Here is a 14637-nt window from a genome sequence, read left to right on the forward strand (position 1 = left end):
GAGAGAGAGAGAGAGAGAGAGAGAACATTATAGATAAAAAAAACCTATTTACACGTAACTATAAATATACAAAAACCTAAATAAAACAAAGTGCGAAATAAAAAAAAAGACCAATAATATAAATAGGTATAATTCTGTGGGAAAATATTATTGAAAACCTTAATGCTGTTTGTGGTGAGTCACAGATAACGATTAGATATGTTGCTAGGAAAGGAAACAGCTGGGATGATTGTAGTTAGTTTATCAGTCAGCATACCTGTAATTCCCACCTTTAACCAGAGGAAAGTGGAACCATGAAACACACACACACACACACACACACACACACACACACACACACACACACACACACACACACACACACTATTATTATTATTATTATTATTATTATTATTATTATTATTATCATTATCACTATTACTATTATTGTTGTTATATCATTATTTTATTTCTCTCCCTTTCTGTTCAGGTACCTCCCCAGCGCCCCTCCCCAGCCCCACGAGAGGAGGAAGGCACCGCGGGGGAGAATCAAACCTTCCAGCGACAACACGTGGGAATTAAGCCTCGTGGAGGTTGTCGACGGGGTACCGCTGGGTGAGTATTTGGTGTGTGTGTGGGGGAAGGGGGTAGGTGGAGGTGTGGGGGGGTGTAGGTGTGTGTATACTACTACTACTACTACTACTACTACTACAACTACTACTACTTTTACTAGTGTGTGTATACCACTGCTGTTACTATTACCACTACTCCTACTTTTATTACTACCATTATTACTACCACCACTAAATTCTATTGTATAATTGATAAGAAATATTGAAAATTGATAAGGTAGTAGATGCCATATGAAAGACAAGTAAAAATCACGAAAAACCAGTGGACCAGGACACGTGAGCAGAGAACACCAGACGGACAGAACACCAGACGGACAGAGAACACCAGACGGACAGAGAACACCAGACGAACAGAGAACACCAGACGGACAGAGAACACCAGACGGACAGAGAACACCAGACGGACAGAGAACACCAGACGGACAGAGAACACCAGACGGACAGAGAACACCAGACTGACAGAGAACACCAGACGGACAGAGAACACCAGACGGGCGGAGAACACCAGACGGACAGAGAACACCAGACGGACACAGAACACCAGACGGACAGAACGCGGCAGACTGGGAAATGGCTGACGGGAAGAGGCCGAGACTGCGTTTTTTATTCCTTTCTGTATTGTGTTATTTCTCGTCTTTAAATTTCCTTGTTTGTTTATTTTATTTTTGGTTTAGCATTAGCATTTTTCCACCACCACCACCACCACCACCACCACCATCAATCCTAATATTACCATCACATCATTACTATCATCATCATTATCAGCAGGAAAAATAACAACTGAAACAAAAAGAACAGAAACAAAAACAGCATAAAAACCCATCACTTATTTTTCATTTATTAACAGACTTCACTTTTTCATCTATTAACAGACTTCGCTTTTTCATCTATTAACAGACTTCGCTTTTTCATCTATTAACAGACTCCACTTTTTCATCTATTAACAGACTCCACTTTTTCATCTATTAACAGACTCCACTTTTTCATCTATTAACAGACTTCGTTTTTTCATCTATTAACAGACTCCACTTTTTCATCTATTAACAGACTCCACTTTTTCATCTATTAACAGACTTCGCTTTTTCATCTATTAACAGACTCCACTTTTTCATCTATTAACAGACTCCACTTTTTCATCTATTAACAGACTCCACTTTTTCATCTATTAACAGACTTCGCTTTTTCATCTATTAACAGACTCCACTTTTTCATCTATTAACAGACTCCACTTTTTCATCTATTAACAGACTCCACTTTTTCATCTATTAACAGACTCCACTTTTTCATCTATTAACAGACTCCACTTTTTCATCTATTAACAGACTCCACTTTTTCATCTATATTAAGAGGCTTCACTTTTTCATCTATTAACAGACTTCGCTTTTTCATATATTAACAGACTCCACTTTTTCATCTATTAACAGACTTCGCTTTTTCATCTATTAACAGACTCCACTTTTTCATCTATTAACAGACTCCACTTTTCATCTAACAGACTCCACTTTTCATCTATTAACAGACTCACTTTTTCTATTAACAGACTCCACTTTTTCATCTATTAACAGACTCCACTTTTTCATATATTAACAGACTCCACTTTTTCATCTATTAACAGACTCCACTTTTTCATATATTAACAGACTCCACTTTTTCATATATTAACAGACTCCACTTTTTCATCTATTAACAGACTTCGCTTTTTCATCAATCAACAGGTTTAACTTTTTCATCTATTAAGAGGCTTCACCTTTTTTCATTTTTCTTTTTGAGGGATATTCAATTTATCTTTTCGTCATTAATACATTTTTTCAGGACAATTAGCAAACTGCGATCATGTCCCCTCTATTGTTTTATTTAGTTGCAGCAGCAGTAAACTATCTATATGTACTCTGTCTTACGGCGATAGGTTCACTTATATGTCGATAGGATGGGACTATTTTCATGTTAGTATTCGTAAGTTCTGTTTGACATCCTTGGGCTCAGTTTTGCGCTAGTGAGTTCAATCTGACATCACATATTTCCCTTCTACGTCCTTGATATCAGTTTGACGTTGGTAGAACTAGAATCTGATATCAGTTAGTTTAGGCCTACGTCGACAGATTCATTTCTACATTTTTTATCTTCATTGCGTTTCGTCCGTAAGTTCAGTCTGACGTCAACAAGGGTTTTCACAAAGGTATAGTTAGGGGCATACACTGAAGCTGCACGTGACCTCGGTGCTCATCTCCGTCACAGTGTTTTGTACGACCTCTGACTCCTTGAATAACTTTAACGTCGATTGTATTTTTCTCTTGGCGTCGACGAGTTCAGTTTGGCGTCGTTTTTTAGTGTCGTGCTTGCTTTGCCTGACGACTCTGAATCATTAGTAACATCATCATCAGCAGCAGGGATCATATTAAACATTTCGGCGACCTCTGACTCCTTGAATAACTTTAACGTCGATTGTATTTTTCTCTTGGGGTCGACGAGTTCAGTTTGGCGTCGTTTTTTAGTGTCGTGCTTGCCTTGCCTGACGACTCTGAATCATTAGTAACATCAACAGCAGCAGCAGGGATCATATTAAACATTTCGGCGCCCCAGCACACATATTTAACAAGGCTTTCGTGGGAGCTTTGAGCATTCCCATGGCTAGTTTGTGATCCAGGTGGTAGTTCGACCATTCCTCTGTACCATGAACCTCAAAAAACACTCATGAGAACCCGACTGATCTCCTTTTTGGACTCTGGAAATAGTTGGTGTGGGAGAAGGAGGCGTCTGGGAATAGCGAGGCAGGAGCGTTGTCACGGGCGCCGAAGGAAGAGTGACTCCCTGTACAGCGGGAAGACCACGCCGCGCACCTCAGCGTACCTCTGCAAAAGGGGGAGGAGGAGGGAATGGGTTTTTATTAGTATTTGTATTAGTATTAGCATTTGTATAGAATTAGTATTAGTATTAGCATTAGCATTAGTATTAGCATTTGTATTGGTATTTGTATTAGTAATAGCATTTGTATTAGTATTTGTAACTAACTCAATGACCTGACTTTTAGCTGCTTAACCACACACCTGCTGCGCCGTGTTGAGCTCCGTGTGTGCCAAGTGGAAGCCGTGCGCGTTGAGGGCCGTGAGCACCTCCTCCACCCGCCTCGCCTCCGTCACGCGCTCCGCCGCCGACGCGTTCCTCAGCCCGTCCAGGTGGATCTGTGAAGGAAGGGTGGAAGCTGCTATATATGTTCTGTCTGTGCAGTGTTTTGAAAGAGCTTGTGACTCCTTTATCATAAGCTCTTGAGTCACTATATGTCGTATCACAAGACATATCGCAGCCCAAGAACACATAATTGACAAGGCTTTCGTAGGAGTTGTGGGCATTTCCAGGGGTAGTTTTATGACCCTGGTGGTAGTGTGAGTCTTCTTCTGTACCATGAACCTGAAGAAACACTCACTAGAACCCGACTGACCCCCTCTTTGACCTTTAGAAATAGGTGATGTGAGAGGCGAGAGTGTCTTATTATACCGACCTATGTCTCATGTATTGAAATTTTAAGCTGTTGTTCTTTCAGACAGGGTGTGACTCGTTATCACTGATTCTAAACCATTCTGTACCATGGTTTTAAAGAGTGGAAGCTGGTGTTTATGTCTCAAAGAACACGTGACTCCTTTACTAAGAATTCTAAGTCACAAAAGTATCTTCAAAATAATGTGCGGTACGGTGCGGTCAAGGGATTCTAAAACCTTCAGGGACACACCTCTAGAGCAATCTGGTTCACGCTCTCCAGAGTCTTCGCTCTTGACGGGGACGACAATAAGCCTCGCAGGACATTCCACTCCCAGTACTCGATGTCCAACTTGAGGACGTCGAGGGTGGTGCGGGAGTGGTCCAGAATGTCCCGGATGTCTTCCAGTCTGCGGAAGTGAGCCTTGCGCGTCTCCCACTCCGTGCCGGGGCCATCCGCCGATGTCATGTTGATCGTCTCCTGCAGGGGAAAGGAAGAGGGGCGGAGGTAGAGAAGTCGGAAGAAGACCAACCAGAGAGGACATGGAGACAAAGGAACAAAGGAAAAAGGACGAAGAAACTAAGGACAAAGGAACATGGCGGAGGTAGAGATTGGCGTTTGGAGACAAGCCAGCTAGGACATGTAGACAAAGGAACAAAGCAAAAAAGGGTAGAGGACAAAGGGCCAGTTTCACAGTTCCCCATGATGGGTTAGTAAGCTCCCAAACCAATACCAGAAGCTTCGAAATTTCCATGTATAGTGTCTGGTGTTTATATTTAAGTTCACAAATTTGATGAAACTATACAGGAAAAGTCTTGTGTATTTAGTGTGGCATCGAAGACCTCACCGATTTGGATTGTATGGGATTCTATAGTTTGGTTCGGGCTGTTACGAAGACACTGTGTTGGACTGTGAAACCGGCTCAAAGAAACAAAGGCAGAAGTAGATTTTGGCGTGTGAAGACCAGCCAAAGATGACGTGTAGACGGAGAGAGAGGACTGAGCAGCCGTGTAGGCGTTTTGGGGTTGTGGATAGTAAGGGGACAGTGACGCTTTGAGGTCTTAAGAATTCATGGAGATAAAGATAGAGACGCTACAGAAAAGGAAGCTAGTATAGTATCCTTGTAGGCGATATTATTAAGTGGAAAGGTAAGAAGTTTCAAAAAGTTATACATCCGTGCAAGAAAAGAGCAGATCAGAACACCTCTCCTTCCGAAATTGACCTCTCTTTTTGGACACTCCTTTGACCTCTATTCAGGAGCAGTAAGTAGCGGTCTTTTTTTTATATTTTTCTTTACGCCCTTGAACTGTCTCCTTAGGTGTAAAAAAAAAAATAACAGGTAGGAGTGAAGAGTTATGTCGTATTGCAGTTTACGTGACCATATAGGGAAGAAATCTGAGGAAGTTCTGCAAACCATGGAAATCACAACAACTTTTACGAGTCTTTTCAATCAGGCGCCTGTGTAGAGAATATGAATCCTGTCACTCACATCAGAATGGTAGAAAAGAACAGATAATAAGCACAGATAGGAGTGAAGAGTTATGTCGTGTATGCAGTTTACGTGACCATATAGGGAAGAAATCTGAGGAAGTTCTGCAAACCATGGAAATCCCAACAACTTTTACGAGTCTTTTCAAACAGCCGCCTATGTAGAGAATATGAATCCAGTCACTCACATCAGAATGGTAGAAAAGAACAGATAAGAAGCACAGATAGGAGTGAAGAGTTATGTCGTGTATGCAGTTTACGTGACCATATAGGGAAGAAATCTGAGGAAGTTGTTCAAACCATGGACATCCCAACAACTTTTACGAGTCTTTTCAAACAGGCGCGTATATACATAGAGAGAATATCGTCACCTTCGCAAACAAACCGCCTTAGTCATTATTTTCTACTTTTCAGGCAATCAGAGAAGAACTTGTCATCATCTCATTTGGCTTAAGGTTTAGGCAGAAATGAAAAGGCCAATTCTAGAACACTTAAACCCTGAATAACGAAGGCAACTACACAAATATGGGAGTCACATGTTAATAGATTGATGTAGACAAAAACCTGGAAATCACTGAAAAATTACTTTGGCGATTATTTTATGTCACTCACGTCAGAATGGTAGTCCGCCAGGCCGAGGTCTAGGAAGTGGAGCTTTGGCGCGATCTCGGCGTTGGTCCACTTCATAAGCGTCATGTCGAAGGCGTAGACGGAGCAGTTGTATTCGTTGATGGCCCGGTCCCACGAAAGCTCTCCTCCCACGCCCATTGAGTAGACGATGCATTGCCCCGGCCGCGGTCTGTGTGGGTGATGAAAGGGTCACGGGAGGCACTGGGCAGCACTGACGGGCCTCTCCCTCTCACTAAACTTAACCCGGTAGCAGCGACGGGCCAAATTTGTGGCTTTACCGTGTACCAGCGATGGGCCAAATTTCTGCCATGATATAAACCTCCCAAAATAGATGATGCATAAACTGCTCACACATGCGTTGATATATATTATGAAGTGGTTTGCGTGAGTGATGATTCTTTCTCATTATTTTACTTAGAGGGGCCTTTAACCTAACCTAACCTAACCTAACCTAACCTAACCTAACCTAACCTAAGAAACATGACCCCCGCAGCTACCGGGTTAAGGGGCAATTACACTGGGCAAATTTTCCCGTGGATCTTCTGTCAAACCACGATTTCCGCTAGCGTGGTTCTCATTTGTTTCCTGTTATTGCTGCTGATGATGATGGAAGGTGGATAGATAGATAGACAGATAGATAGATAGATGCAGCATACACACACACACACACACTCACACACACACACACACACACACACACACACACACACACACACACACACACACACACCGCGGCACAGACCTCACCTGACGTCGGGGTCAAGACAGGTAAGCTTGTTCCCGTCCTTGTAACAGGTGCGGCAATCCTCACAGCGACTAACGCCCCCAAGGCTCACGAGGCGCCGGCACGTGGTGGTGGGCACGTCCAGGAGCTGCTGCAGGCGCTCGGGCGTCCACCAGGCGGCCTCTGTGTCGTCCTGTGGCAGTGGGAAGCGGGGGAGACAATGGCGATATATATTCTCTGATTGTCTCTCTCTTCCTCTCTTAACTTCCCTTCCGCCCTCCTGATACCGCTGTTAAATACCTTCTTCCTCATTACGTCACCCCCTTAAACTTCTTCGTTATTTCTCCATTTAGCTTCTCTATACCTTCCTTCTATTAAGAGAGACAGTGTACTCTATATATTCACAGTTGTACCGATGATGCAATAAGTAAAATGTGTCATCGCAAGGTGGACTGCTCATCATCTTTAATCCTCTAACTATTTCATCTTTCCCACGCAACTTCCTTCCCCCCCACCTTTTTTTTTACGTCTGAACCTATAGCGACGGTAGGTTTGCTTGAGGGGCCTGGATGGTATTCGGCCCCAGCTCGTCATGGCGCAGGCAAGTGTTTATAGTGGCGCCATCCTCTCCCTACTCTTATATACCTCCACCTCCCTTTTCTATACTGCTACTGTACTGTACTATATATATTTACAATTGTACCGATGATGCAATAAGAAAAGTGTGTCAACGCAAAGTGAACTGCTATCATCTATTATCCACTTGCTATTTCATCTTTCCCATTCAACTTCCCTCCCTCTACTCTTGTATACCTCTCACGTAATTGACTGCTCTTTCGGCCACCTCCTCGGATTCTGTACAGGAGCAGCGAGTAGCGGGCTTTTTGTTTTTTTAGTTTCCTTTTTTTGTGCCATTGTGCTGTCTCCTTTGCTGTAAATAAAAAATATAAAAAAACTCCCTTTCCTATAATCAGAAAACTATGCCTCACAGGAGATGTATTGATGCTTTCCCAAAAGAGAGACACACTTGAAGATCACGAGATGTATCCCCTTTTCCCTCGAGTTCGACAGATGGCGATTTTAGGATGGAGAGGGAAAGGAGAGAGAAGGAGAAACCGTTTGAAAGAGGGAGAGGGAAGGAAAGCAGGAGAAAGAAAGACACGTATTTGATGGTGGTATTTGGATCTAAGAGACATTGAAGTGAAGATAAGGAAATCATATGAAAGAGATGGTATTAGAAAGGAAGGAAGGAAGGAAAAGGGAAGAATTAGAAGTATTATAAAAGAAGTCAAAAGGGATGGTAATAGACGGAGGGCATAGAGAAGCTGAAGGGAGATATGAGGAAAAAGTTTAAGGGGGGTGACATCAGAAGGAAGAGGGTATGTAACAGCGGTATTAGGAGGGCGGAAGGGAAGTTAAGAAAGGAAGAGAGGGGAGAGAAGATGGAAGAGAGGAAGAGATGAGAAGATAATAGGAGAGAGGGGCATGAGATTGTGCATAATGAAGAAGATGAAAATGTTATTGAAAGGAAAGTGAGGAGAGAGAGAGAGAGAGAGAGAGAGAGAGAGAGAGAGAGAGAGAGAGAGAGAGAGAGAGAGAGAGAGAGAGAGAATCAGTATGCATAACGTTAATTAATCACTAAAACCAACCGCAACACATGATGGAACACTAATTAACTATGACACACACACACACACACACACACACACACACACACACACACACAAACACAAACACAGCTTTCCTTCCCCCCCCCTCCACACACACACACACAACCCCCTCCCTTTCCCCAACACAACCCCCTCTCCCCTACACAACCTCCTCTCTCACCCCCACCAAACCCCTTCCTCCTCTACACAAATCCCTCCCCCCTCCCATACACAACCTCTCCCTCCCCTTCCCCACCCCACACACCTGTCACTATACCTGAACAGAAGCACGAAGGACATTAGGATTCTTGGGCGGCTTGGGGATCTTGGGGTCTTGGTCCTCACTCCAAGGGCGCCTCACGTAGCTCCCCGGCCCCACCTGACCCCCACTAAGGGAGTCCTGTAGCACCCCCAGCACCGCCCACGCCGCCACCACGCACAGCCACCAGAACACGCGTGCCCGACGAAGGTACCGACGGGAGAAGGGCATGGTGGGGGGGTCGAGCGGCACCTTAGACTAGTGATCCTGAAGTAGTGATGTTTGGTTCTCTTTGCCGGCAGGAGTGGACGTCGGGGAGTGAGTGGTGATGGTGGCGGTGATTGGGGAGACAGGAAACATCACCAAACATCACCAGAATCATCAGCAACAGCACCAGGGCACGGTAAAACTAGTGACCTTATGAGCACCAACAGCGTACCACCAGAAAGAGGAGAATACCATTGGGGGAATCTTTGTACGGAAAACTAACCACCAGCACCACCACCAGCACCACCAGCACCACCAATACCACCTCCCTGGAAACTTAAAATTAGCAACGCGTCACATGCATTCCTTCAGGAGACTGGGATTTCAAGTAAGTTTTTCCTCTTCCTCCCTCCCTTCCCTCTCTCTCCAACTCTACCTCTCCACTTGCTCGCTTTCCTCTTTTCCTCCTTTCTCTCGTTTTTTATTCTGTTTTAACTTTGATGAGCATATATACTTTTTAATTTTACTGTGTTCTATTACCAAGACCACTACTATAATTACTACTACTACCATGAAAAAAATATTAAACTCACACTCACTCACGGTCTCAAATCGGTGGTGTTAGGAAGTTCTCGTGCGTGCGTTTGTTTGGTGATAATATATAAGATAATTTTACTGATTCTCTATAAGCATGTATATGAAACTTTGCATAGAATTAAGTACTTTATAAATGGGTTCTTCTATTTTATTCTCCTCCTTCTTGTATCTTTTTTATAATCTTTATGGATATTCAAACCACCAGAATAGGGTTAATTTTATTCTTTCTGTATAAACATAAATATAAAACTATATATAGGATAAAATACTTGATAAAGGAGTAGTAAATTGGGTTTTCTCTTCTATTCTCGTTCTTGTTTGTCTTTTTTATAATCTTTATGGATATGCAAACCACCAGTAAAGGGTTAATTTTATTCTTTCTGTATAAACATAAATATAAAACTATATATAGGATAAAATACTTGATAAAGGAGTAGGAAATAGGGTTTTCTGTTCTATTCTCGTTCTTGTTTGTCTTTTCTATAATCTTTATGGATATGCAAACCACCAGAATAGGGTTAATTTTATTCTTTCTGTATAAACATAAATATAAAACTATATATAGGATAAAATACTTGATAAAGGAGTAGTAGGAGGAGGAGTTAGTGTGGCTGTAAGTGTCCACCACATGTCTGGCAACACTGCAGGGCGGCGGACACTCATCAAGGGCCAGTTTTACAGTCCAATACAGGAGGTTTGTGAGCTCCCCAACCAAAGAGAAAATACGACGAAAATTCCTTGTTTAGCGTTGATATAGAAAGGAGGAAATTTTAGGAAACCACACATCAGGAAATCTCTTTATTAATACCTGGTTTTGAGTGGAAATAGTGAATCATTGAGGAGAATATGGTGTTGGAATGTCGAAGTGGACCTTAGAAAACGAAAACAAAAAGAAAACTGTTGAGATTTTTTATATCATCAGGAAACAACAAGACGCGTCCGCAACCATACATACGAAAATGATGTTTATGTTCAATCGATTTGCGAATACTTTGAGTTGGTATAATATGTGTGTACGTAGTTTATGAGTGAAAACAATAGATATATACGAAAAAATGAATAAAGTCTAGTATTAGATTAACAAGTGAGGAGAGAGAGGAGGGATGCAGTGTGTGTTTGTGTGTGTGTGTGTGTGTGTGTGTGTGTGTGTGTGTGTGTGTGTGTAAGCGTCAGTTTTAGCAATTCGGCACACCCACTTCGGCGCGGCCTCCAACTCGGCTCCAATTCGGCACACCCACTTCGGCGCGGCCTCCATCTCGGTTCCTTTGATCCACACTTCGTACAGTCACAGTTTAGACACGGACAGGCAAAAGGCAATACTGGTTTTTTTTTCTTTTCTCTCTCTCTCTCTCAACACTAAAAGCAAACACACACAGCCTTGCTACGCGCCTTGCCGATACGCATGAACGAAAAAAAAACCACTTGCGTATATTCTGTCAGTGAAGTCCATTGCCGTCGTTCAAACTCAAAAAAGTTATTTATTTATTGTTTGTTTGTTTTCATGCCACGGACGCCGGGGGAAAAGTTTTACATAGACAGAGACGTTTGGAAATGAGTTTACAAAAGGAAGTCATAAAAAAATAACCGAACACGTAACATATCCTGATCACGTGATACTCATTATTGTCTGTTTCTTGCATGGCTGTGAGCTAGGTGGAAGAGGGGGAAGAGGGAGGGGGAGGCAACAACTCCCTCCTTTCCCCTACACACATTATATTAATTCAGACAGACCGAGGAAGGGAGAAAAAAAAAGTAGATAAAACTGTGACTTGTAATTCCTTTCTATCATTATTTATTGTCTTTCGTAATTACAAAAAAAATCATCCTTTTCTATACCGTCTCTCCATCCATCCACTCTATCGAATACTGTGACCTTGCCTATCACACTCATCATCCGCATCGCACGCACTAACAACCACACACATATACATCGAAGTCTCAGAATCATTGCGTATCCTGCGTTGTCTGTTATAGTTGAGGCGTAGGAAGTTCTGGGCCTTTTGTCATTTTATAGGTTCTGTTTAGCGGGCCTTGAATTATCGTGTATTCTCTGTGGCGCCCTTGTTATGTTTCTGACTCCTTTGCCGTAAGAAAAAAGACCATTGTGTACATCTACGAACGTTTGCGGAAAGTTGTGGGCATTTCATAGTTTCTGTTTAGCGGGCCTTTAATTATCGTGTATTCTCCGTGGCGCCCTTGTTCTGTTTCTGACTCCTTTGCCGTAAGAAAAAAGACCAGTGTTTACATTTACGAACGTTTGTTAATATGAGTTCCAGTAGCAAAGAGAAGGAGAATGTAGGCGCGGAAAGTTGTGGGCATCTCATAGTTACTGTTTAGCGGACTTTTAATTATCGTGTATTCTCTGTGGCGCCCTTGTTTTATTTCTGACTCCTTTGCCGTAATTTAAAAGACCAGTGTTTACATTTACGAACGTTTGTTAATATGAGTTCCAGTAGCAAAGAGAAGAAGAATGAAGGCGCGGAAAGTTGTGGGCATCTCATAGTTTCTGTTTAGGCTAACTAAAATCTCCCGAGTCTCTCCCAGCAGTTGTTACCAAGTCTCGCCTCACAAACTAGCCTTTTTACACACTGTTGCCACGTAAAAAAAAAAAAAAAAAAAAAAAAACGGAATCCCATCTCACCCCTCGTATCTGTGGCAAGTGTGACTGTGGCGTTCCTGAAGGAGAGCCTCGAGGTCTCTACTGCTAGATATTGTGATGGAGACCAAAGAGAAAGAATGAACTGGTGTGTAATATGATTCTTTTGTTTTCCTTGTTTTAATCGCGCACTGAAAAACCACCTCACTCTGTTTTTGTATCTTAATTTAGACATTAGGGCGACAGTGTGCATTTGTTTTCCATCCTTTGCAGGTGTATAATTATCTTGCATCTAGTAACTGGCGTGTGATATTACTCTTTTGTTTTCCTTGTTTCAATCGCGCACTGAAAAATCACCTCACTCTGTTTTTGTATCTTAATTTAGACATTAGGGCGACAGCGTGCATTTGTTTTCTATCCTTTGCAAGTGTATAATTATCTTGCATCTAGTAACTGGCGTGTGATGTTACTCTTGTTTTCCTTGTTTTAATCGCGCACTGAAAAACCACCTCACTCCTTTTTGTATCTTAATTTAGACATTAGGGCGACAGTGTGCATTTGTTTTCCATCCTTTGCAAGTGTATAATTATCTTGCATCTAGTAACTGGCGTGTGATATTACTTTTTTGTTTTCCTTGTTTCAATCGCGCACTGAAAAACCACCTCACTCTGTTTTTGTATCTTAATTTAGACATTAGGGCGAGAGTGTGTAATTGCTTTCTATCCTTTGCAAGTGTATATTATGTTGTGGGTGTACATTCATATTTTTTTTAGTGTATATCGTTGAAGCAAGTGATATATGTCGTGTTGCTGACCATCTCTTGCTGTATATTTTCATATCCCTTATTTTTATCGTTTGTTTTATTTCGTTCTCGGTCACCTATTCAAGTGTTGAGGGTGAGACATAAGAAGCGTGTAGTGTTTCACAAATTCGAGCAGTGTTCTTGCGACGCCCATTCACACACATATATACCTGTACACAGTTTGGGTACTCGGGTTAATACTGCACAACGCCTTAGCAAACTATAGAAAACACAACACGTTTGGCCATGACACGGACAACACTCGAGCCTTATCAGACTGTAAGCGCCTTCCTACTATAGAACCAACCGCCTTTTCGTATTCACTGTAAAGCAACTCATAAGTCAACAATAATACGGAGAAAAACAAAGGTGGTTATGGAGCGCTATGTATCTTTTTTGACATTCTTGCTGCTGGAGACGAACTCGTTTTTCACATCGGGAGTATAATGGGGACGATTTCCATGCATCCATTGTCCATCTAGTAAAGTTTCCATCCCTCGACGCAAACACGATATCTCAGTATGTACAGGGAGAAGGCATCGACGAAGCACACGAGTCGAGGGGAGTTGAGGGGGCGAACTTGGGAAGGGGGGAAGAAGAACGGGGAGAGGTACAATGTGTGTCCTGGAATTCGGGCGTTGGTGCTTATAAAGTCTGTGGTTGCTGGGAGCTATTAAAAAAAGAGGGTGTGTAGTTTCTGGGGATAATGGGGGAGGTGAGTGAAGTCTGGGGAGCGTGAGAAAAAGGGTGTGTTGTCTGGGGTCCCTTGAGATGTGAAAACTGGAGACGGTTGAGGAGAGGAGGTAAAGGAAGGAGAGTTCGAGAGTGGGTACCAATTCGGGGTCGTGAGATGGTGCTTATAAAGTCTGTTGAATGTGAAAGATGGAGGTTAAGGAGAGTAGGTAAAGGCTAAAGATGATGGTTCAGGGGCTGTGGGAAGGAGAGTTTGAGAGTGCATACTAATTCGAGGTCATGAGAAGAAATAAGAGGGACAGCGTTGGTCGTAGAAGTGGAAACAGAGGTTACTTAGGTGTCGTAAGCCTTGGGGAGAGGAAATAGGAAGGTTGGCAGTGGTTGAGGTCTATGGGAAGGGAAACTAAGAGGATCTGCAGTGGTTTTGAGTTGCTAGGAAGGAGGATAAGAGGGTCTGTGGTTGCTGGGAACTATAAAAAAGAGTGTGTAGTTTCTGGGGATTATGGGGAGGTGAGTGAAGTCTGGGGTTTCTTGAGATGGGTGAAGGGGTGAATGGGGAACTATAGGGTGGGGGAAAACTAGAAGAATGTGTAGGGTCTGGGGGCTGTTGAGGAAGTGGGGAAGAGTTGGGGACCGTGAGTATGGGGAACTAGAAGGTGGGTGTTAATGGGTGCGTGTGATCGGGGTCTCGCTAGTACACCCAAGTCACGGGCACCCACTGGGGCTCCGTCGCCAGGCGGTCGATGGCATCCGTGATCTGGTTGTAGGTGTCGTTGAGGTCGTTGTTGACGATCACCAGGTCGAAGTACTTGTCGTAGGCGCGCTGCATTTTGGCACTCTCCTCCATCGTTCGCTTGAAGTCGTCCTCCTGGAAGAGACGCGACCACGACATGTTATAGTTATGTTTTG

General features: G+C 42.9%; 2 protein-coding genes across 14 annotated transcripts in view; both read right to left on the minus strand.

Moving 5' to 3' along the window:
* Positions 1–2186: 2186 nt before the first annotated feature.
* On the minus strand, positions 2187–9489 carry LOC126987803 (uncharacterized). Its single transcript, XM_050845159.1, has 7 exons — positions 8852–9489; positions 6949–7118; positions 6184–6370; positions 4336–4563; positions 3656–3790; positions 3024–3460; positions 2187–2859 (listed from the first exon to the last, which is right to left on the minus strand). Exons 1-6 carry the CDS (start codon positions 9062–9064, stop codon positions 3392–3394), a joined length of 1002 nt encoding a protein of 333 aa, XP_050701116.1. The 5' UTR covers positions 9065–9489; the 3' UTR covers positions 2187–2859; positions 3024–3391.
* Positions 9490–10149: 660 nt separating this feature from the next.
* LOC126987801 (protein PALS2-like) overlaps positions 10150–14637 on the minus strand; it is a 43461-nt gene continuing 38973 nt past the window's right edge. For 6 of the 13 annotated variants that reach the window (XM_050845151.1, XM_050845152.1, XM_050845142.1 and 3 more), the window contains 2 exons: positions 12743–14596; positions 10150–12590 (listed from right to left, as the gene is read on the minus strand). In XM_050845151.1, the coding sequence (XP_050701108.1) occupies positions 14420–14596 (177 nt within the window). In that variant the 3' untranslated portion in view covers positions 10150–12590; positions 12743–14419. Of the gene's footprint in view, positions 14597–14637 lie in introns of all 13 variants that reach the window. The other 7 variants (XM_050845147.1, XM_050845149.1, XM_050845143.1 and 4 more) reach the window with 7 other exon arrangements.

Source organism: Eriocheir sinensis, chromosome 66 (assembly GCF_024679095.1).
Source record: "Eriocheir sinensis breed Jianghai 21 chromosome 66, ASM2467909v1, whole genome shotgun sequence".
In the NCBI taxonomy this organism is placed as follows: domain Eukaryota; kingdom Metazoa; phylum Arthropoda; class Malacostraca; order Decapoda; family Varunidae; genus Eriocheir; species Eriocheir sinensis.